Source organism: Caretta caretta, chromosome 8 (assembly GCF_965140235.1).
Source record: "Caretta caretta isolate rCarCar2 chromosome 8, rCarCar1.hap1, whole genome shotgun sequence".
Taxonomy (NCBI): domain Eukaryota; kingdom Metazoa; phylum Chordata; order Testudines; family Cheloniidae; genus Caretta; species Caretta caretta.
In genome coordinates this window covers 85,535,423-85,561,111 of record NC_134213.1, presented here as the reverse complement: position 1 = coordinate 85,561,111, position 25,689 = coordinate 85,535,423, and the positions used below count along the sequence as shown (strand labels likewise).

General features: G+C 40.4%; 1 protein-coding gene across 7 annotated transcripts in view; it reads right to left on the bottom strand.

Annotated features, from left to right (window-relative positions):
• The window catches only part of SLC44A5 (solute carrier family 44 member 5), a 205,636-nt gene that overhangs the window by 51,742 nt on the left and 128,205 nt on the right, over positions 1 to 25,689 (bottom strand). For 4 of the 7 annotated variants that reach the window (XM_048860855.2, XM_048860857.2, XM_048860858.2 and 1 more), the window contains exon 3: positions 7,310 to 7,383. The exons of the other annotated variants lie outside the window; for them this stretch is intronic. In XM_048860855.2, the coding sequence (XP_048716812.1) occupies positions 7,310 to 7,383 (74 nt within the window). The remainder of the gene's footprint in view (positions 1 to 7,309; positions 7,384 to 25,689) is intronic. 7 annotated transcript variants of the gene reach the window in all.

The window sequence follows — 25,689 nt, the reverse complement described above, 5'->3', positions numbered from 1 at the left end:
GCTGAAGTTATGTCATTATCCTGTCACTGATGTACACAAGAACAATATCAGAAATGGCTAATGTCTATCATTTTAAATGTTTATCAAATACTTTTTTTTTTTGGCTGTATGGTTGAGCCAGTGGATGTAAATAGTGGAAAACTCCTTGTCAAGGAGAAACTGTGATTAGCACAACTGCTTCCACTGACATTTAAAAAATAACTGCAAATCTGTTTAGCTTATTTGAGTCATTCCCTCAACAGTGTGCTTCTTGGGAATACAGGCTTTCATATCATTATTTTGTTTCCCTTCAAGGTATGCTTTTAATGTTTTAATATTGGAAGAACAGGCCTACCCAACTGTGCTTATGGCTTTTTAACACAAACAATTTACAAATGCAGTGAAGCAGATAATAGGACATATGACACTGAATTTGTAAATCCATTCTGATGACACTGCTGTTGCATAAACATTCCTAGAAGCAGGACTACTACATAAGCAACATATTGTTCACTACTTCACAGGTGGCCTACCAGCCCAGTGGTTAGTCCCCAGTTATGCCCCTGAACACAAATCAGAAGAATTCTGTTCTAGAAGAATAAGTCTTTTATAGCTGGAGCTATAGAAATTCGGGGGTGGGGAGGGAAATCACATGAACAGCGAGGCACATCTTAGATGAAGAACAAGCATGATGATCTCAAGTTCCCATTTAGACTCTAAATCCATCAATCCTTTACTAAAAGACAAAATTCTGCTAAAATGTCAGAAGAATTTATAAACATGAAGTGGACTCTTGAGGGTAAGTTTTACAAGTTGTGCAGATGGTTTACTTTGATACACTATCATAACTCTTGGCTTGGCTAAGCACAATAAAGGATAAAAACATCATTGTTCCTTTAACGTAAGAGTGACATCTGGAGAAATTTGCTATTGCAAATAATAATGTTGCTCTAAGAGGATCTGAACTACACATAGTGAAGCTATTGATTGGAGGTGGGGGGGGGGTAAGTGATTTCTCTTTGTACCAGAAACTCTTCAGGAGGCTGATCAGATTAGTATATGAACCACACTTCAGGAGTAAATCTAAATCATACTCAGTTTTGTTCCTTTTGAATTACTCCATCCTTTGAAGTCTTGAGCTCTTCCTATGATAATTCATTAGCTGCCCTTCACATGCATTTTGCTGAATGAAAACTACCATAGATTGTAGGCTGTCTGGGAGATTTTTTTTTTAAAGTCTCTCCCTGATAAGCCAAAAATCCCCCAAATAAATAGGAAGGACTGAATTAGTTCTTTAAGGAATAAAAATTTCATTCAATGTTAAATTGGTCCTCTTTTTTAATCTATCAAGGCTGATTCCCGACCCTGGCACTTTGAGTGCAGAAGGTGAGGGCTCGCTAGGATTTGAAAAATTAATACTGGCCACTCCAGGCTGGTATTAAAGTCCCAAGGTTACAGCTTCTTTCTGACCTTGGACGGATAGATGCTGCCACCACCCAAATGCAAAAAAACCCCTTTTTGGAACCCAGAAAGGTGCACTTGGGAATTCCTTCCTGTGGGGTACCATCAAGCCCTTTCACACACCCCCTCCGGGGAAGAGCTGAGACAGAAACAAAGGAAATCAGTTGTTTTATTTTAAAGGTAAATTTTATTAAAAACAAAGAGAAAGAAAGTACCTTTGGAACTTAAACTTTTTGCTAGATCTTAAAAAAACAAATTACAAAACTTAAGCATCAAGATAGTGCTCTTGAGGTTCAGCTTAAACGTTACAAGAAAAACAAAAGCATTTGGGGGTTAGCACAGAGGAGTCCACAAGCCAATAAGAAATAAAAGAAAAAAACCTAATCGTGTTTTTTTTTCATAGGCATTCCCTGAACTACTTACATATCTGGGGTTTCAGATAAGTAGGTTCGAGGTATGATTTGATGATTTGTCATACCTGCTTTTAAAGCTTTTTACAGCATTGTCCCAGTCGTGTCTCTGCTCTGTCCCCCCTCTATGGAGAACAGACAGACAGACAAATGGAAAGTTCAGCTCCCCCCCCCCCCCCACCCCACAATTTTAAAAAGTTCTAGCCTTCCCATTGGCTCTTTTGGACAGGTGCCCACTCCCTTCCTTTTACCTATGCATGCAGTCAGACATTTTAACCCTTTACAGGTAAAGAAAGTAGAGAACAGCTACCAAGAGGGATTTTATAGCTAACTGGCTGGCTGGGTGTCCATAAAAGAGAGCTACCCCCCTTTCATTTATCGCATTATCTGCAAAGATAACATAATTATGGCAAGGAATAACTCATGTAATAAATATTTCTGTTCAGTATAATCATTCAACAGCAACCACCACTGAAGCAGGATGGAGATAGGATATTATCATAGATCACCGAGTTTGATCTTTCAAGGAGATTCGATTACCTTTTACCCAGACCCCACACAGCCTTCTTGAAACACGTATAATTGGGCTTGGTGTGTGTTTCAAGAGGGCTGAAGTGCATGTCTCACTGAGGCCAGTGGGAGTTGTGCACACATAGCTGTGGGTAGAAAGTGAGCCACAGATTTTCAGCCAATAGCAGCTCCAAGTGATGGGTTTGAGTTAGGGTTGTCAAGCGATTAAAAAAATTAATTGCAATTAATCACGCTATTAAACAATAATAAAATACCATTTATTTAAATATTTTTGGAAGTTTTTCCACATTTTCAAATATATTGATTTCAGTTACAACACAGAATACAAAGTGTACAGTGCTCACTTTATATTTATTTTTGATTACAAATATTTGCACTGTAAAAAACAAAAGAAATAGTATTTTTCAATTCACTTCATACAAGTACTGTAGTGCAATCTCTATCACGAAAGTTGAAATTACAAATGTAGAATTATATACCAAAATAACCTGCATTCAAAAATAAGATAATGTAAAACTTTAGAGCCTACAAGTCCAATCAGTCCTACTTCTTGTTCAGCTAATCACTCAGACAAACAAGTTTTTTTTACATTTTCAGAAGATAATGCTGCCTGCTTCTTGTTTTCAATGTCACCTAAAAGTGAGAACAGGCATTTGCATTGTACTGTTGTAGCCGGCATCACAAGATATTTACATGCCAGATATGCTAAAGATTCATATATCCCTTCATGCTTCAACTCATTACAGAGAACATGTATCCATGCTGATGACAGGTTCTCCTCGATTACGATCCAAAGCAGTGCGGACTGACACATGTTCATTTTCATCATCTGAATCAGATGCCACCACCAGAAGGATGATTTTCTTATTTGGTGGCTTGGGTTCTGTAGTTTCCGCATCAGAGTGTTGCTCTTTTAAGATTTCTGAAAGCATGCTCCACACCACATTCCTCTCAGATTTTGGAAAGCACTTCAGATTCTAAAACCTTGGGTCGAGTGCTGTAGTTATTTTTAGAAATCTCACATTGGTATCTTCTTTGCGTTTTGTCAAATCTGCAGTGAAAGTGTTCTTAAAACGAACAACATGTGCTGGTTCATCATCCGAGACTGCTATAACATGAAATATATGGCAGAATGTGAGTAAAACAGAGCAGGAGACATACAATTCTCCCCCAAGGAGTTCAGTCACAAATGTAATTAACACTTTTTTTTTAACGAGCATCATCAGCATGGAAGCATCTCCTCTGATGGCTGACGCATGAAGAGGTATATGAATCTTTAGCACATCTGACATGTAAATATCTTGCGATGCCAGCTACAACAGTGCCATGCAACAGCCTGTTCTCACTTTCAGGTGACACTGTAATTAAGAAGTGGGCAGCATTATCTCCCGTAAATGTAAATAAACTTGTTTCTCTTAGCGACTGGCTAAACAAGAAGTAGGACTGAGTGGACTTGTAGGCTCTAAAGTTTTACATTGTTTTGTTTTTGAGTGCAGTTACGTAACAAAAAACCTACATTTTTAAGTTGCACTTTCATGATAAAGAGATTGCACTACAGTACTTGTATGAGATGAATTGAAAAACGCTATTTCTTTTATCATTTTACAGTGCAAATATTTGTAATTAAAAAATCATATAAAGTGAGCTCTGTACACTTTGTATTGTGTTGTAATTGAAATTGATATATTTGAAAATGTAGAAACAATCCAAAATATTTAATAAATTTCAATTTGTATTCTATTGTTTAACAGTGTGATTAATCATGATTAATTTTTAATCACAATTAATTTTTTGAGTTAATCGTGTGAGTTAACTGCCATTAATTTACAGCCCTAGTTTGAGTATTTCCTTTCTTTATCCAGCCAAATGACATGTGAAATGAGGAAGCTATTCTCACATAGTCAAGAAACCAGGGAAATCAACTTTTTTATTTCTATAATAAGCCAAAGGACAGGAGACGCTTAAGGCATAACTCATGACGGAGAACTGATTTATAATCTATTTTCTCTTCATATGAACTTTATTGACTCTCATCCATTTGGAGCAGGGCTGGCCTTTGGAGTAGGACCCATGCTGATCCCATCTTTCATTTAAAATAAGAGTAAAAAGAACAATGAATTACAATTTGAGGACAAAGAAAAAGCAGGCACCATGTGGGGTTTAGATTTGGATATGTAATAGGGGTGTTCACATGCAAAAATTTGGGTCCACCCATCACAGATAAAAATAGTGGCCAGCCACAAAATTTGGGTCTGGATCCATGGTTGGATTCCAAACCCCTCAATGTTTTATACCTAAGCATTTGGTTAGAAGGTTTTTTCCTAATAGGATTCCAAGGCATGTGCAAATGTACCCTATATGGACAAATTTACCATCACACACCACACTGATCCCACTGTCTGAGGCCACAGAGTGAGGGAAGAGAGGAATCTGGCCAACCAGTCATCTTTTTCCTCCCTCGGCTTATTTACGTATTTCATGCAGAACGTGATGTTTGGAAATGGCACATGCACAGCTGCCATGGAAGTCTAGCCAAAGGATTAAGGGAGATTTGTGCAGTGCTGGAGGGAGATTGTACAGGCTGGCAGGAAGATCTGAATGCACAAGAATGCTGCACAACTACAAATTGCCAGTGCTCGCTTCTGCCTCTCTCTGTCTGTTTGAGAGTGTGCCAATACTCTGTCCGACACAACATCCAGAGTAGGGGCCACTCACCTGTCAGGGGAGTGTTCACGTATTAAAGAGAACAAGGAATGCTCCCACGATCTGAGTCCAGCTCCTCCACTCAGGCTGTGTGTGTTTGAGATGTGAAAGAAGGACTGGAACAGAACAGTAACACACCAGCTCAGCAAACAGGGGGCAGGAAGAGCTGGTGGAACATTAGAGGGGGAACAGGGAAGTAAAATATTCCAAATGTGGGATATTCCTGCTTTAGGTGGGAGACTTGGCAGGTCTGTATGTGCAGAGGGCTGTCCTGCTGCTGCGCCAGGACCAAGCAATCTCTTTCTGCCGTTTTCTGACCCAGTTCTGTGATGACACATATAATGTCCATGCTGGGACAACTGTTCCTCATGTCTATTGTAATTCTGAGTGGAGTTTCTCTCTCTCTCTCTTTCACCCACACACACATCAAATGAGTGCTGGTACCAGCTTGGAATGGAAACAAGAGGCCAGTGAGGTACAGACAATGTAACTGGGCAATTAAAGCAGGGGCAACTAGGATCGTAGCATCACTCTACAACAACTAGTACAAGCAGCAGGATCAAAAGAGGAGGCAAAGATGAGATGAGAGAGCCTATGCAAAATTTCATTCAGACGCACTTCAGTAGCAGCCGCAGATACAGACCAGACAGATCCTCATCCAGAAGTAGGATGCCATCAATGTTAAGGAAGCATCAGAGTCTGACCTGTGCAAGGAAGCCAAAGGACTGCAGACAAGCTAGTCTGAATGTGACAAAATAATGCATGAATTACAGTTAGAAACACCCTTCTCCCTCACCCTCTGCCCACTACTGTCCCCAAGGAGAATCCCACAGCTAATGAAACCATTAAAGTATTGGATCCATGTATGGTACACAGGCACAGGACCTGTATTAATAGCTTATTAGTTAACTCTTTGCCCTTATACAGATTTTTTTTCATCCATAGATCTCAAAGCCCTTTACAAAGGTAGGTATTATCTTGGTTTTACAGATAGAGAAACTGAGGCACAGATCAGTTACGTTACTTGCCTGACGTTGCACAGCAACTTAGTGACATAATCGTGAGTGGAACACAGGTCTCCTGCCTGTCAGCATCATGCTCCATTCATTAGACCACAACTGCCTGTTATGGGGTCAGTGTGTGGTGCTACCTTTCAACTGCAATGACTCCCTTGACTGTTATTGCTTGCAAGTGTATTCACTTTATTTCCTTCCCTTTCCCCTTTTCTGAAAGCATGATGTTCCAAGAAGGGACAACCAGCATGTGTGAACAAGGGAATGAACACCACACACACACAGGAGCCCCTGAAGAGAGAAGAAGCAAAATCTTAACTACCAGTTCAGTGCTTAAATACTACAGGGTAAAGTGAGAGAGACAGAAAGCTGAAGAGACACAGAGAACAAATTATGACTTTTGGGATACTGTGCCAATAGTATATTTTAATGAGAGGATGATGTACATTCCTGTATACTTACTGATTTCTACTGGTTGTGTAAAATCAATCTTGCTTATTGTCATTTTCTGACACTACACATAGCAGTTTGGTTTTGTACAGTAGAGAAAATACTAACACAAAATTAAAAAAAGAGCGATGACATTTCTTGCGTCTAAGCCAGGGCCGTATGGTCTTTTATTAGGAAATTAAGTTCAGCCAAATATGCAAACACACAGTAACTGTACTTTTATGGTAGCTGGCATTTGCCCTTACTCATTTAGATAGTCTCTGTGAAGTTCTCTCAGAGAAGCAAACTAAAACGATATCACGGAATATCCTGATAAGCAAACAGCTCTGTGTCCTACAATTAAATTAATTTTTTTCTGTTCCATTCATTGCTCCCATAGAGTCTCTCCCTAATATTTTAAAGAATGCAAAGCCCCTTAAAAAAAAACAACACGTATTTCTCTAGCTTTTGTTTTTTGACGAGTGACAAGTGCCAGGATTTTCCTGTCTCAATTATAGTTTATGATAGCAAAATGATTGAACCATGGCATTTTTACCTGCATATATTTTACTTTGGGTTTTTCATCAATAAACACATCATTTTCAACCTCTCCCTGATTATAACAGATATTTAATGTGAGCAGATGATTCACGATTTCCTTCTAGGAAACACATTGCTCATTGATTAGAAAGTTTAAAGTTAAATGGACTCTTCAATTAAAAATTGACTCACTTATTTACTTCCCCTGCAAGAGAAGCCACTACCATACCTGCGTTTACTTACCCAGAATTCCTAATGCAATGTAACCCAGAATGACGACTATGAAGATTACACAGCACAGAATATCCGTACAGTGCCTAAAGACAGAAGGGAACATTTTAAAGAATCAGAAAGGTGTCCAAAATAACTCCTCCTTTGTAAATGACTGATTCATACATTATAAGATCAGAATGGCTCACGGACATCATATAGTTTAACCTCCTGTATTACACAGGCCACAGGATTTTCCTGAATTAATTCCTTTTTCAAGTATACCACACCTTTTAGAAAAACATCCAACCTCGATTTAAAAATTGTCAATGATTGAGAATCCACCTCGACCCAACATAAGTTTTAACAATGGTTATTTATCCTCACCATTAAAAATCTGTGCCTTATTTCTAGTCTGAACTTATCTAGCTTCCACTTCTCCTTCATAAACTTACCTTAAGAAGTCCTTGCTTTTGATGACTACTAAGCAACAATCAATCTAGAGGTGGACTAAGGAGTGTTTCTAGTTAAAAAGAAAGTAAAGGATTGCCTTACCAAACTAAATCACCTCCAACATGGCCTAGGAGTCTAAACAAGCAGACGTATCAATTAACATCCCAAAAGCTACCAGCTGCAGCTGGTGTAAATCGGCATAGTTCCACTGAAGCCAATGCTGGTCAAGGCCAAGCTAAGGATCTGACCCTTAAAGTCAGTCTGTTTTGAAAAGTGCAGACTTAATTAGCGGTACTCTTTAATGTATATATATTTATTGTATGTATCTATGTATTTTACAAAATTGTCTATTGCACACATTCAGGATACAATTACAAACCAACTCTAGTAAAAAACCATTTTTTCCAAGCACAAGAAGAAGCATTACTCCTCAGTGAGAGGTTTAGCCGTGGTGAGTTTCAAGTTTCCAACATCTATTTTTGCCACAGCCCCATCTAGAAAAGATATATTAAAGTTTCTTTTTTAAAGTGGATAAAGTGTGTGTGTATGGAGGGAGGATTCACCCTGAAACATAGGTGCTGGAACTAGGGGTGTTGGGGGTGCACCCCCTGACTTTAAGTGATTTCCACTATATACAGGACTTACAGTTTGGTTCACTGGCTCTCAGCACCCCCACTATACAAACTGTTCCAGCACCCCTGCCCTGAAACCCCCCAAATGGCCAAAGAGATCTTGCCAGAGTTTTATTAAAAGTCCCATCATTCAGCTGCAATCAGCATGATGGGTATAATGAAGAAAGCCCAGAAATACTGTCCTTAAAAATTAAGAATGGAGAATTAGACATAAGGACTTATAGCTCTCGGATTCTTTTGGCCAAAGTGATCCCCACTAGAGAGGCTAATTTGAGAGATATGGGACAGGGGACACTTATTTATGGGTTTGAAAGGACAGGGTGAAGAGTAGATCCGGATCCCAATGATTGGGAAGGAGGAGAAAGGTGGGGAAAGTTTACACAACTTTTAAACAATTGGAAAACTTGGAGAGACATTTCTAGGTGTGAAAAAGGAACTAAGAGTGAATGACCGATGTGCCTCTCCATAGAGAAACAATTTCAGCACGAGGTTTCAGGTCTATGTAACTATGGGGATCTGCTGAGGCAATCTAATGAAGGAGAGTCTGTTAAACTGAAAGAACTGACAATGGAACCCTGCTTGTTCTTTAAGCCAAAGGGGTCTCAACCTTTGTCCTTCTGAGCCCCCAGCCCCAAACGTTATAAAATTCCACAGCTCACCCATGTCTACAACAACTGTTTTTCAGTAGATTAAAAGCCAGGGCCAGCGTTAAGGGGTAACAAGCAGAGCAACTGCCCAGGGCCTTATGCCACAAGGGGCCCCACAAAGCTAAGTTGCTCAGGCTTCTGCTTCGGCCTGGGGAGAAGGTTCTTGGGCTTCAGCTTCAGCCCCGAGAAGCAGGGCTTGGGATTCGGCTTTCTGCCCTGGGCTCCAGTGAGTCTAATGCTGGCCCTGCTCTCTGGTTTATTTTGGCGGACCCCCTGAAACTTGCTCATGGCCCCCTAGGGAGCCCTGGACCCCTGGTTGAGAACCGCGGCTTTAAGCTATCGTTTGCTGCAGTTGTCACAGATGAAGCTTTTCTCAAGGGCCTGTAATGAGTGTCTGGCCGGAGAACAGATGACAGCATGCTACAGTTATGAGGAGAGCTTTAATCTGAAGATTAGATTTTAGTTGGTATCACAAAATGGATAAATAATGAATGGAAATAGGGTCACCTGCTTCCTTCGCTTAACACCAGCAGAAGCACTAAACCTTTTAAAATGTAAGGCTAACATTTTGTTTCACACTAATTCTGATACTTTACTCAGGCTCAGTTTCTCACCCTCCAGAGAGTGGCTGTTAAATGGTGCAGTGTTTAATAAAAGACAACTCAGGTAAAAATACTTATGGAAGGCGAAGTAGGAAACTGCAATACTTTAATTATAAGTCTCTTGTTGTCAGAACCCTCTTGTACACATGGTATTTATGATTACTGTGACAAAGCGCTGTCCTTGCCTCCGTGGGTCCCGCATTTCCTGGTGGATTTCGCTAGCCTCAGGGGCTCACTGTGACTCTCCACATAACCCTTCTCTATCTAGAGACAAGGGTCACAGTCTACCGAGCCATTTTCATCATAAACCAGTGAGGGAGGTGAGGAGAAGTTATCCTTCCTTGCACAGTCTCTGTTGTCTCCCAGTCTCAATGATTAATCAAGGGGCAAAGGTGGGGGGGGGGCGAGCCCAGGCCCACCCTCTACTCCGGGCTCCAGCCCAGGGACCCTAATAGTATCAGCTATGGTAGCTGACCTTTTAGAAACATGACATGTATAATTCCCTGGGCTACTTCTCCCACAAGCAGCCCTCACTTCCTCAAGCTCCACTTCACCCTTACCTCAGGGCCTCCTTCCTTGTGCCTGATATGGTGTGTACTGCTCAGTCTCTCCAACAGTGCAACTTCCTCCCACAGCTCCTGACATGCACCCCCACCTGACTAACTGGGAGGCTTTTAACTAGTTTCAGCCAACCCCTGATTGGCTTCAGGTGTCCCAATCAACCTAGCATTCTCCCTGCCTTCTGGAAAGTTCTTAATTGCCCCAGGTGTCTTAATTGACCTGGAGCAGCTGCCATTTCACTTGTCCTGGTACCAGGGAATTGTTTAGACTGGAGCTAATATATCTTTCTCCCACTCCTTTTCTATAGCCATCTGGCCTTGCCCCGTCACATTACGTATGATCAGAGCCTATCCCCATTTGTGCCACTTCATCCCTTAAAGTTTTGCAGTTATTCAAGTGTCAAATGTTTCTACCACCTCACACCATTTCCTGTTCTGGGTATGACACAGATTTTATAGTGCCCTAGCACAACTGATCCTGGCCTCTGGGTGCTGCTATAATATAAATATTAAATAATTATAATAATTGCACAGAAACTATTTTGCGCATGGTTTGGAGAGTTTTAAAATAAATATTTGGGACTATTTCTTGCACCCCTCTGCCTGTGCAGACAGGTGCCTTTGTTTCCATGGGTAAAATCCTGGCTCCAGTGGAATCAATGGCAAAAGTCCTGCTGACTTCGTGGGACCAGGATTTCACCTTAGAAATCCAAGGCTTAGCAGGACAGAAAAATTAAAACAAAAATATAAAATACCTCACCAAATGACCTAAAATGACTGTTCCACACATATCATTTTACTCCCTTAAAGTCACTGGGAGTTTTCAAAGCTGGAGCAAATAGAATGCTGGGAATCTCCCCTCCCCAAAAGGATTAGGCTCCCATTTCTAGCCCTGAAGGGTCACATGAGATTGGGAGATTACATTTATTGCTGTAACCAGGACTGAACATTGCGTGTGCTGGGCTTTGAACTGGTTTTGTTTTGGAGCGGAAATGCTCACATTTAGGGAAAAAATAGAAACATTTTGGTGGCGAATTGATTTTGTTGTTGTATTTGTATTCAAGACAAGGAAAACTGCAGGAAGCTGCTCAGGGGGTGAAACAGTAGAATAAATGCTAGGGGAGATGGATTAGTGGGCAGAGTGTTGAGGAGAGAGTGCATGATAAATGCAATTTATCATATGGCCCCTGCAGTCTTTCACATGGATATCACTGCCACGTTTTTATAATATATCTGTAAATACACACAAAGATTACAAAAGGAAAAATATAACTATTTTTTCACCCCCAAAAAATGGCATCCAAACCTTTTCCCAGCAGCAATGACTGCATGGATAACAGGATATTGTAACAGAGTATGATAATGCACACAGACAATATTTATTGTATTGTGTCATGAATTAAAATGCACCGGACAACATGAAAGTCATTGTGAAAGCATGGCTGTATTTGAAATTTGCAGTGCTGTTTTGCCTTTTTGCAGTTCAGTTGCACCCCAATATCTTGCCCAAATTTTGTTGTTAGCCTGACTATTCTACTTGAACATTGCTGTCTCCATAGAAATAAATCACTGATAAACCCATCAGATTCATTTTAGCCAGGTGAAGTAATAAAATAATCTCATTTGATAAGTGCACATTTCTAGCCCCCATGCTAGATTTTATTGCCTACTTCTTGTCATTTTGTTTAGTTTATGGGTACTGCTTTGCTTTTTAACACCTTTCAGAAATGGATTGGCTTACTCACTTTGTTATATGTGGCCGCGCAAAGTAAGAAAACACTTTGTTCCTGTGTCTTCATGGAGATAACATAGTACATGGAGGTGTTAACAGGATTCAGATAAATAAATAATGACTACGAATATTGTAGGGGCCATCCGATGAAGTGAGCTGTAGCTCACGAAAGCTTATGCTCAAATAAATTTGTTAGTCTCTAAGGTGCCACAAGTACTCCTTTTCTTTTTATGAATATTGAGTATCAGAGATTGGAAGCACTTATTCACTGACAAACCATGCATTTCGTGGCTAATGATTCTGCTTGGGGACTACTTGCTTCATCCTCCAATTCTACATAATGACAGGTTTCAGAGTGGTAGCCGTGTTAGTCTGTATCAGCAAAAACAATGAGGAGTCCTTGTGGCACCTTAGAGACTAACAAATTTAGGTGCCACAAGGAGCCCTCGTTATTTTTACAGTTCATAATGTCTTACGTGTGCAATTCTGTCCAAGATGTTGCACTAGCAAGAAACCATTCTTCGTAATATTAGAGTTGTACCAGTATTATGACAGCACCCACAGACCTGGATCCCTTTGTGTTAGGCCCTGTGCAAACATATAACAAAAAGACAGCCTCTTCCCCCGTCCAGAGAGCTCACAATCTACATGTATAAATATAGACGACGGGAAATATCACTCCTTTGTGGACAAACCTAAGGTGACCGTTAAGGCAACAACACTGCTCAGAGCTCAGCGTGAATGGAGCTCTGCCTGAGTGCAGGGGTCTGCTCACACAGAATTCTCTGCAGGCCTGATGCCTATGTTTTGAAATCCCTCTAAGAAACCACGCTGTAGGAAAAAGAATTTTTGTCTGTTTTGTGGTCTATGTACAGAATTCAGGCTCCCCTACTTGATTGTAGCCTGAACTGAGAGATCATCTCTGCTGGTATGGATCTGAATAGAGTGGTTGGTACTTTTATCAGACAGTGTGGCCAGACCAAAGGGCACTATTCAGCAAAGCTGAATAAATATTTGAGTTAGTGGCAGATTCAGTATGTTCAGGGATACTTCCTTTTGAGCATACCGCTCCTACTGTGGAGACTAGAAAGTGCGCAAGAAAGGTACTAAAGAGGTTTTAATGCAAACAGTGCTTTGTTAACCTATCAACCTAAACACTGGACTTTCTTAAGTTTTCTTCAGAGAATCTTTAATGAGAGGGGTTGAAATGAGCTGGCCCGTGTTGTCTCACTGAGTTGTACTTCTTCTTGGTGGCTGAATATTGTGCACCAGAAAGCTTTAATTTAAAAAAATTAAGTCTCTAGCCTTTATGGTTGCAAAGGAAATCTGCAAAATGTGAATCAGAAGAAAGCCATGAATTGATGTCTGCTGAGAGCTTGCAACAGGAGCGCTAAGAAAAGTGAAACAGCCCATTCGTCTCAGTGGGGTGTATAACATACTACAACAATATAGATCCCAGGGTGTTGCCAAAGATACAGGCACTGATTAAAATTCCATTAGCTATAAGAAATAATCTGTTTCTTGCCAGCACTCCTCTGCATCAGACTCTTCAGGTTGTTGACTCTGAAGCCTGATGATAACGATGTTGACATTTAAATTGTCAACTGTTTCAGTACTGACCACAGGACCCAAGAAAGGAGTGAGATGATCCTATCACAAAGATCAGCATAATCTATTGTGAGCAGCACCTCATTTTAGAGTCATGAGTGGGCAGAGTTTGTGTTTTGGATGGAGCTCAGGAAATGACTAACACTTATGGTTTTTTCCTCAGCCTGACCCTTAAGGAAGATAGCCACAAAAAGTTGAAAGTTAATATTTATATTGCAGAGGCACCCATAAACTGCTAAGCACTTTCCAATCACAGCAGAAGACACAGGCCTTGCCCTAATGAGTGCACAGTTTTAAAAAGTTCAGGTTTTCAGACCATCAGAAAGACAGGTTGAGATGTGAACGCGAATGGACAATGGAGGCCTGGAGTAGCAAGGCTGATTTGAGAGTCATTGGTGTAAAAGATGGTAGTTGGAGCTGTGTGAACAGAGAAGATCATTTCGAGAAAGGGGGCAAAGACAGAAGGGGAGCAACCTAAGAACAGAACTCTGAGAACCCCCTCCCCTTCCCCCAACACACACACAAACACAACCTAGTGGGGAAAGAGGAAGGGGATTGGATGTGGATATCCAAGGTAGAGTCAAAGGTATCTATCACCTAGGTATCTAAGCAGCAATCACCCACATTGACATAATGCTGTGTTTTATAAACTTCATCATGATTTATATCGTATTCTTGGTAGCGGCAGAGTCAAGACAAAAAAAATGTGTGGCTCTGGCCTGAAACATTTCTTGACAGTCACCCTTGAAGCCTTTATGAATCATGATTTTATGCTAATGCACACTTATGTGACTTTCCCAATATAGGTCACTTCCTTCGTTGCTACAAACACTTCACAGGAATGAAAATACCTGTTATACACGGACAGTTAGCATCCCTCTAGTCACACCCTACACACTACGGAAAAAACCTTGGTACAAAATATGTCTTGTGAGGTATCATCTGAAAACTAGTAACTCACTGATCATTAATATTCTTGCATGTTGTATGTACACAATGGGTATACTGGAATTATAACTAAAATGTGTTCAAAACAGGAGTTTAGAGATAAATATCTTTCATTGGACCAACTTCCGCTGGTGAGAGAGACAAGCTTTTGAGCTTACACAGCTCTTTTCAGATATTACTTCACCCACTTGTCATTTCCTGGGCTGCAATAACACTGCACACAAACCAGGTATGTGTGTGGGGGGTTGTTAAACAGATCTACCCTAAACAAAGAAATCTGTGTTTACCTCTATATACATATAAGCAGTAAAACAGACTTATCAACGTAACAAGAAGAGGAGGCAAACCTTACATTAACAAGCAGGGGAGAAGACAGCATGTTGTTTACACCAGTGTTTCTGAACTACCAGTCCGTGGACCGGCACCAGTCCCTGCGATCTCCCTGGCACAGTTTAGGAAGGCAGCAAGCCGATCCCTGGTATCAGAAGGTTGAGAGACACTGGTCTACACCCAGAAGGAGAGAGCTAGGTCTGGGTTTTACTTTTCCAGAAGAATCCATTTCAAAGGCTTACTGGTCTATAAAGACAGGGATGCTGAACCTCAAATGATAAGCAATTGATTCAACTGATTGTATACAATATTGCTGTATTATAAAAGTGTACAGAGTGAGCTCTTTTCTGAAAGCTAATAACACACTAGTGAGTCATATAATTGTGAACTATATGTATTAACTCTATATAAGGAATTATAGATACTCACTGATATTAGGCTATATAGTCTGCCCATACAGGAGGGAATGTCCCAGCTATCTACCTCTCTCCTTTGTAAATTAAGTATGGTGGAATCAGAAACAATGGAAGCACCATTTACACAGAAATCATACAGAGGGATGGGAAGCCCACATAAAGGGTAGAACAGCACGAGGTCCTTCTGCCTTCTTGAAACCAGTTCTTTGAACTTGGAAGATATAAACAAGGACAGAAGCCATTTTTGGCACCATCACTGCACAGACAATAGACCAGAGCTCTTGCAAGCTGAGAAAGATGAGTCCTTCAACCAAGATGGGGTTGAAGTCTCTGGAATTGAACATGGGTGAGAAACCTGCTTAGGCAAAGATTTTTCACCTCAGAAGAAAAGAGAAGCCAGCCCCTTGTGTTTCTGTGGAAAGGAGAAAGTTAGCCATGACTGGGAAGAAGAATGACTGATGAGTGAAACCATCTTGAATAAAGCCTGTATCTTGCTAGATTAAGTTTTACACTTAGTTTTTTCACTTTTATTTGCTAGTAACCCTTTCTAACTTTATTCCTTTTACTCAGCTTCACTTAACCTATGTTTTATTTTATTATAAACCAACTCAGTGTGGTGTTTAAAGGGAGCGGTTATTTATCCCTACTTAAGTTAATAAGCTGTCATGTATTTGTGTGTCTTTACAGGAACAAACAAATCTTATTATTTCTCTGATCTGTCCACAAGAGGGCTGGACACTGCAGAGCGCACAGCTTTAGGGAAATCTGGGACTGCAAGTGTGTTCGGGTCACCCTGCAAACAGCGACCCAGGCTGGTAAAGGCCAGAGTGGGTCTGCAGAACGGCTGCTGGGGTCAGAAATGCTGAACCAGCTCACAGACCGTTAGGATGTGACCTGCATGCAGGTTGTAAGGTAGCCTGGAGCTACAAACAGCAAAGCATTTTGAGGTCCTCAAGGTTACAGGGCAGGCAATGACACAACCCCTCAACTCGTCTGGATTGTTCCCCAGAATGTGAAATACACTATTTATGAAAATGCTGAACAGCTCTCTGTGGTTTTCACACTGTTTATTGGATCTGTCTAAAAACTCCAGAAATAATCACTGTGCCAGCTCCTCAGCTGGTGTAAATCAATATAGCTCCACTGAAGTCAATGGAGAGACACTGATTTACACCAGCTGAGCATCTGGCCCAAAATTATTGTGGAAAGACAGACTGAGGACTGCAATCAACCATACCACTTCAGTCAAACACTCACTGGATTAATTTACCAGCTGGAGTGTTATCCTGAGGACAGAGAGCTTTTAGCTTGTTTCAATTAGTTTTTTTGAATCTGAGCACATCAGAAATACATGCTCAAGAGATATTCCGATATTTACACTAGAGATAAAAAAGGATACCAGACGCATTGAATGGGAATGAATCCATCCATCTGTTTGGAAGATGATTTTCAATATTATTTTCAGTGTAATTTTGTACATGTATATATGTATGATCGTATTTATCTGTGTAGACAGACACATAAGTGTATACAAAGGGTTAAGACCTGAAGAATTTGTATTTGTTCATGTTTTGTTACAAAATTAGTGTCTCTATTTTTAGCTTATTTTCATATTTTGGGTAAAATGTGATCCTTAATATTTTAAAGTCCATGCTTGCAGACAAAGTACATAATCATGCTGTTTCCCCTCAGTCTTCTAGTGTGAAATTTTAATGCTCAGTGAAGAGGAGAACTGAAAACAGTTGGCTAGAGCCAAGCATAGTGTGGCTATGCTTTGTACAAGCTTCCTTCCACAGCTCTGCAAATGCATCCCTGTTCTGACCTTCAAGACCCCACTTATTCCATTAGGAAGCCTCTTTTGAGCAGAGTCTGCCCACTGTGCTGAAGTGCAGCATTTTGTGTAATGTGGATAAGTCTTCATGAGAACTAAATAGGCTGGGACCATGGAATTCATTTGACTTGTGACCTAATTTCAGGACTGAAATCTAAGTTTCTAGAGGGAGAGGCTGTGACCCTGACATACCATGCAATCTTCTCTTCTACTGCTAACATTTGCTTTTATATTTTCTGAGAAGTTTAAAAAAATCGGAGGCAATTCTAATAAAATATTGCAATCATCACAAGTCCAATGCATATCATTTCCCCATTTTATGTTCACGTCTGTGCTACTCATCAGCAGACTGAAATGGATTTTTTCAAAAAACTCCATTTTCTCAGTAACTATCAGTATTAAATATATCCCAAAAGATTAACATAGGAAGGCTGAATGCTGAATAAGCCTTGTACAGTGCAAGTGCACCAAACTAAGATTCATTTCCCAGCAGAGCCTGGGATTGAGCTGATATAAATTCTAACAAAATAGTAAATTGTTGGATCTTATCAGAAGATAATAACATATTTCATATTCTGATGGTTAAATATTTTTTCACAGTCTAGTTCAACCAAAAGATTTTTGAATGTTAAACCCAATTCTGATAACTATGTTGTAGTGTAAGGATAATGAATATTAAAACAGGCATTTTAGTCTGGAGACAGATTTTCTGTCTGAAGCTACAATAAAAAACATCACCAAACCTGCCTGTAAATCTAATCATCATGAAGGCCATTCACACATCATATGGTCCGTAAGTTTATTTTCTAGATGGTTACACAGATAAAGAGAAGAAAAAAATCCTGTCTGTTTTATTAGTGCAGTCAGGTAAGTGGGATGCAGGAAGACAGTGTCTTGAAGTGAAATCCTGGTTCCATTGAAGCTAATGGAAGTTTTCCCATTGGCTTCAATGGGACCAGGATTCCATTCCAGATTCAAATCAGTGCCATAAGCATACTGAAATATAACTGATTCAGAACTGGGGACTATGATTTGTGGGTTAGGGAAAATGTCTTTGGCATTTTAATGGGATATATTTTCAGTCTCAGCCAGCTGCCGACAGGTGGATCTAGGGTGACCAGATAGCAAGTGTGAAAAATCGGGACAGGAGGTGTGGTATAATAGGTGCCTATATAAGAAAAAGCCCCAAATATCAGGACTGTCCTATAAAATCAGGACACCTGGTCACCCTAGGTGGATCAGAGGCGAGGACAGAAATGTTGTAGAAAGAAAGGGCATTAATGAGCCCATTATTGGTGCCCATGCTTCAAAAAGAACATTGACATATTGGAAAGGGCTCAGAACAGAGCTACAAGAATGATTCAAATACCAGAAAAACATGCCTTATAGTGAGAGATTTCAGAACACAATCTATTTAGTTTATCCAAGAAAAGGATAAGAGGTGAATTGAACACAGTGTACAAGCACCCAAATGGGGACAAGATTTCTCATAGAAGGTAACTCTCAAATTTAGCAGAAAGAGGTGTAATGAGATCTGTTGAGCGGAACCTGAAACTAGACAAATTCAGACTAGAAATAGGGCACACAAAAAATTAACACTAAGTGTAATTAACTATTGGGACAACTTACCTAGAGATGTGGTGGATTCTTCATCACTTGAAGTCATTACGTCAAGCCTGGATATATTTTTAAAAGATATGCTATAGATCAAACAGAAGTTACAGGCTTTATGCAGAAATTAATTGGCAAGGTTCTACCTGTGGTTTGTGTTATGCAGAAGGTTTGTGTTATGCAGACCACTTGATCATAATGGTCTTAAAATCTATCAGTCTACAAAACAATCAGAGAAAAGGGGAGACGAGAGAAGGAAGGAAACTGAGTCTGAAAGTGAGATTATATTGATTGATTGATTGATATGGGATTTCTCTGTTACCTGTACTCAACAGCCACTATAGGCACTACCCACTGCCAACTAAAATGTAACAAAAGGACAAAGCTGTCCCAGAGCTCTAAACACAGCACTCTTTAGCTTTCAACTGCTGTTTACAAATCCGTATTAAATTAGTAGAAAAAGAAGAAAGGAAATAAGACTAGTAAGTAAGAACTTGCCTCTATATGGCCACATGTAAAAAACATTTACTCTCATCCTGTATCTTTCCTGATGCAGTCTCTTCCTCTTTTAACTACCCAGCCCAAGCTTTTAAGAGTTTTGTTTTTAAAGACGGACAAACCTCAATAATGATATCTAGTTGCTTGTTTTTAGTTTTAGAAGAGCTGCTCCAAAATAGGCTGTGAATTTAAAATTCTGATTGTTTCTTCATGGCTTGCCTCTTATTTGGGGGCAGGACCCTGCCAGGGTGCGGCTTGTGTGGGCCACTAAAAAAAAAATTGATTTTCATTTTGACCATTTCAAAACATTTTGGCTTGAGTTTTTCATTTCAAAAGAACATATATTTTGAAATGTGGTCAATATAAAAAACCTCTCACAAATAAGGGTGAAAACCCCCAAAAAAGGTCAACTCGCTGTTGACTCAAAATTATTTTTTGTGTTTTTCAATTTGATGAAAAATCTTGAAAAAAATGGTTTCAGGTCAGATCAAACTGGATTACTTTTTTTCTTTTTCAGTTTGGTCCCCAAATTCCACACTCATTTAAATCCAGGAAGGAATAGGAGTGGGTCAGGCCACCTGTCCTTGCAGAAGGCAGCAAAGGCAAAGTTCTACTGCACAGAAGGCTCCATGCCAAGGTTTGAACCTTGAATGATAAAATATTTGCCTTTCTTCTATAGCATCTCAAAAGTGCTTTATAAACCTTATAAGTTAGTTAACTACTATTGTTCCAATCTTACATAAGGGAAAATTGAGGCAGAGACGAGGACAGAACCCAGACCTTCTAGCAACTAGTTTTGTGCTTTAGCCGTGAAACTATCCTTAAGTACGCTCGAGATAAGTAAAGAAGGAACATAAAGAGTTCTGAAGAAAAGAAAATCACCATTTTCCTAGAGCATCATGGTAGGGAAGGAAAGAAGAGTCCAAGAAGAGGCATTGCTATAGAGGAAATGAAATAAAATCACAACTAGTGGAATTTACTAGGGGCCAGGCAGGAAGAAAAAAAAACCAGTTACACATCAAAGCCTTTCTTGTAGATGCCCTCCACTTTGTTGTGGATACAGCATGCTAAAGTTTTGCTCCTGATTTCCAAGCTGGGAGTCCCCTTTCTCACCAGACCTCAGCTCTTCTTTGAAGTTCCATGACCCTAAGAGTGTATAGCTAAGAGACATTCATTTATGCACAAAGGAAAACGGGTTCATGAACTGCAAACACGTTACCAAGTTAAATATGCCAAAAAGACAAGTAGCTGGGTCTTACAATCTTCAGTCAGCTGGACTGTGGGTTTTAAATTTAAAGTTGCTTTCAAGGATAGCATGAGCTAGGAACCACCTCAAAGAGAAATGGTGTTCTTCAAGAGATAACAGGGAACACCACTAAGCAAAGAGGAACGCATGAGAAAATAAAGAAACTCCAGTATGAACGCATGAGAAAAATAAAGAAACTATATAAAAGAGGGAGGAAAAATAACCAAGGTAATAGTTCAGACCAACTCCGAAATGACAGACAAAAGTAGCTTGATGATTCAGTTATATAACAGCAGTTTCAAAAATGTGCTATGACATTAGAGATAATCCCTTGCTGCAGTTTAAAGAAAATCTGGATGGAAAGACAACTGTGCATTTCGTACAAGAAAATAGTCTAAGTGCTGAAAGAAAAACTGGAGAAGTTTGTGGTTTTGCACCTAACAGCACTGTCATCAAAGTTATATTTAGTAACCTGTTAAAATATTTCAAAATGGCATTTGTGAAACTTATTCCTAAATAAGCACAACATGGATTACTGAACTTCTTATGAATACATCGTGGCTAGCCTCCCATGTGACATACTCAGACGCCTCTGTTCTCAACGTGACGCACTGAGACCATTCAATAAAATCCAGTTCATTTGACAAAGCAGCCCAAAACATCACTAAAAGAGTTCAATTTAGTGTCTGGGAGAAAACCAATTGCCTGTAGCACTGTGAAACTAGGTAGTGTTCACCGTTGCTGTAGGGCCTGATCCTGAGAGGTGGTGAACCCCTCCAACTTCTGTTGGCAAATGCAGTTTTCTGAGTTTAAGAATACCCAATAAATCACTAAATGATGTGGCCTTTTCTTACTATTCCATAACCATATAGACTGAACAATATTTTCTCTGGGTGCCTGTGATCTTTAAGGCCTTCCTTTGGCTCCAATTACTGAGTTTGCTGTTCACATACTCTGGCAGACTTCACCGACTAATTCCTTTAAGGATTCAAGAGTTGGGTATAGGGGAAGGTCAATGCAGCACTATTAAGCCTGCAATGTAGGGCAGTGTCACTTACAATCATGAATGTGTATCACACTTCCCTACTCTCATGATGGAACTGTGGTCCAGTATTTCCTGGGAAGAACAAGTAAAAATAATAAGAAAAATGCCATGCCTAAATCATAAGTCACTCAACTGTGGTTTAAGTTGAACAGAAAGGTTTTCAACACTTAACAAATCTCACCTTGTCAGAATAAAATATAGCTTCTCCTTCACTATCTCTGCAATTTGTAAAAAGGTGGAAATGACACCTTGGGATGTGTTGATTAATTGAAATCATTTATCCTTAATAACCATATATTTAATCTCAAACTAGTTTTCTTAGAGCAGTGGTTTTCAAACTTTTTTCATTTGCAGACCCCTAAAAAAAATGTTGAATGGCAGTGTGGACCCCTTTGGAAATCTTAGACATAGTCTGTGGACTGGCAGGGGTTCACAGACCACAGGTTGAAAACCACTATCTTAGGGGCTTGTCATTTAAAGTTCCCATTGTAAACTTCTTGTAGATACCAACATTTTGTGCATGGGTCTGGAATGGGAAGGTTGCCAGTCATGTTATTCCAAACACACTCTGCACATGTTGTGTCCAAACAGAACTTTCTATCAGAGAGCAGCTGAGGACATCTCTATTTAGGTTAGTAGGGTTGCTCTAATTGCTGGGTTTCAGACGTTCTCTGAAGGCACACAGAAAATATAGGTACCACTTGTACTGTGTTAGGAGCTCTATTTTTTCAGATAACTAATTTAATATTAAGTAAAAATCTTCTGAGAGTTTTATTAAACATTGCTTGTAAAGATTAATTGGCTGCAGCGGTGAAAAAACATACATTATTTATAGTCATAGTCCAAATAGTAAAAAGAAAAGGAGGACTTGTGGCACCTTAGAGACTAACAAATTTATTTGAGCATAAGCTTTCGTGAGCTACAGGTCACTTCATCGAGTTAGTCTCTAAGGTGCCAGAAGTACTCCTTTTCTTTTTACGGATACAGACTAACACGGCTGCTACTCTGAAACCAGTCCAAATAGTTTACATGTTTCCTTATTGGCCTTCAAAAGTGCAACAATGCCTGTGAAATCCCTAAAACAAAAATCTGCCCATGAAAACAGCTCCAAAAAAAGCAGTTTCTAATGTATGGAACCTTAATTTAATCTTACACAATTCTGATGTTTGGGGACAATTTTTGCAAACTTGGTTGTTATACTGAAATTCTCTGGCCTGCGTTAAACAGGAAATCAGACTACATCTCAGGGTCACTTCTGCCCTTGGAATCAAAGAATTACTATTGTAGGAGGGCCCAAAGTCCCCAGTCAGAACAGGACTCCACTGCACTCTGCACTGTACACAGGCCCCTCCCCTGAAAAGGTTATCATCTAATTTTGAAATCTGTTCTATTTACATTTATCACTTTCACTTCCTGCTTCAGCTGATACATGTTTTAAATGGCCCCTCTAATGTTTTAAAATGACATTTGGCATTAGAACTTGAGAGGGATGAAGTTCATCCATATTTAAGATATAATCCCATCTACGCAATAGTACAAACATTGCCTCACAGTTTAAATACCAGTAAAGAAAAATTCCCCCACAGCCACCAGCTTTTATTATAGGTCACTGATCACAAAGTAGCAGCCTTTTATCCTAATTCTACCTGTGCACCCTAGGACTGGGCTACTCCATGCAACTGAACAACACTAAATTGAAGGTAGAGAAGAAACCTAAAGACATGTTCTGATTTGTGTCTGTGGGACTCTGGCAATTACCGGACTAAAAGCTGGGGGACAGACACCCAGCTACAGCTGAACAGCACACAGTGTAAGTCAGCAATGTGTGTGTGCACAACAGGACCTTAAAACTTACCTTGCACTCCTCTGGTCCTTCTTCAGTCAGGGCCTTTCCCCCAGCACTGAGTTAGAGCAGCAGCTGGGGTGTGCGCAGGAATTCAGACTCCTCCAGCCCCGGGGTTGCGGCAGGGAAAGCGAGAGAGCTCCTCTCCCCTGGGGCTGCAGCAGGGAAAGCGAACTCCTCCAGCCCCAGGGCTGCGACAGGGAGAGCGAACTCCTCCAAGCCCGCTCTCTCACTCTCCCCACCGCCACCCAGGAGGTGTTCTGCGTCCCACACCAATTATTGGGGGGGGGACTATGCCCCTGCTTGCCCCCCTTCTGCATGCCCCTGGAGCAGCCTATGGGCTACTCTAACTTACACTGACCAAAAACAGTCCCAAGGTGCAGAAACTGCAGGCTGGGATCAGTATGAAATCGAGCTGTCCTGTCCAGGCCTCCTTTATGCAGCACCTTTTCTCTGCCATGCTGCCCGGAAGAAGGGAAATGGAGGGGCCTAATATCCTCTATGCTAGTTCTCTGCCGAGAAAGGATCCTCCTTGCACTGAGGCTGGATTACACTGGCTTTAAGTGCAGATTGTACCAGCAGTACAGGGCAAAACAGCCTCACTCTTTAGATCAGGCTTTTAGCCCTACAAAGAGAGCACTCAAACTCAGCATCCCACTGTTTAAAACACACCACATGAATCTAAGCATGCACAAATGTCAATACTAATTTCCCCATTTATCATCCACTATAACAATGAGGAAGAATAAATGCACAGCTATTTACCTCTAGAAATGTGTTCCTGCTGGGCACACTGTTTAAGCAGAGCACTGGAGAAGTATTTCTCTGCTTAATTCCATCAGTGAAAAATCTGGTTATCATTGTGACAAAGAACCACATACCCATTTAAAGAATGTATTGGGTAGCCATGTGCTCCTGAACATGGGGAACGTCCCGGTTTTCACAGCTTGCCTCTGTGTTTCACCGGGAACCTTGTAAATCCCCCAACAGACTGTTTATGAGAAAGAGCTGCCAGACAGCTGAGCTGGTGGAACTGATGCCATGCTGGGTAAATGCTTAGGCACTCTAAGGACCACCCCACCACAAGCACACTCCACTCTGCCCACTGAGAAATCTCAGAATGAGCACCCACCTCCAACTGCACCTTCCCCTGCAGGCAGAGTCAGATCCGTGTCCTGTCAGTCTGGACAATGCTGTGAACGATGAGCCTGCAGACAACTCATTTTTTACCAGTATTACTATATACAGGTGGCTGTCTACCACCCTTGGCTGGTATCCATGCTTGTGCTCACCTCTGCTGCACCATGGGGAGCAACAGATTGTGGCAGGGCTTGACAGGAAGGACACAGAGGACTCAGAGTGAATGCAAGAGGGAGATTGTGGCAGCAGAAAAGGGGGAGGCAGGAAGTTGAGTGCTCAAGAGAGGAGAGAAAGGAGAAGATTGACAGACTGGGGAAGGGAGAGAAGGTGAGCGGGGTGGGGGGAGAACTGAGGAAAACAAAAAAAATGATAAAAGCACAGAAAACATAAGATAGAGGAGCAGGTAACTTCCTCTCTTACCTTTCCCAGTGGCCAAGTCCCTCTTATGCACACCTTTCTTGACTCCATCCAAACTATCCCTTATGAAACCCATAAATCTAACATTTACATTAAAATATATCCTCTATGTAAATGCATGTTTACATGTCATTACCATTCCTTTGAGCAATCTAGTCCCCAAAAATCCAGGAAATGGAGATTAAAGGCTACTGCTGTCCCCAATTCAAGCCCTAGAACCTAGATACCACAGGTTATTTTGCTGCAGTGTGGGATTTTACTAGCTTTTGCGAAGTAACATTCAAATCCTTACATGAATATATTTTGGTAGTAATCGGTACTGCACTTAATACAGTAAAACATTCCAAAAGCTAACACTTAAATTCCTCTGTACATACACAAACACAGACTTACAAAGTCTCATTGCCAAATTTGTGAACAGAGTTCTTATATTAGGATCTATTCCCTAAACTAACATTCATGATTTTCCATTTATTTCCAAACTATCCATTTTAGGAAGGGAAAGGAAAAGAAGAAATACATCTGTGGGTGAAAAAGAATGGTGTGTGTTTAAGGGACAGCTTTGAATATAACTATGCTGCAATTTTCATCTTTGCCATCATTTTTCTGCTGAGAAAAATAAAATTGATAAATAATTGATGGCTCTCTTATTTACTCTGTTCGCCAAGAGGATGGTAAATGCCAGTGTCAAATATATTCTCAATGTTGCATTTGTATTCAGAAAAAAATTAGCAATTCCACATACTCTCTTTGCTGTATTCTTCCCAGTTTTAATTTCCCTGTAACCTACTCAACCCACTTGAGTGTTAACAGACATGCTTTCCCCTGCAGCACTGACCACTAAATGCACTGGG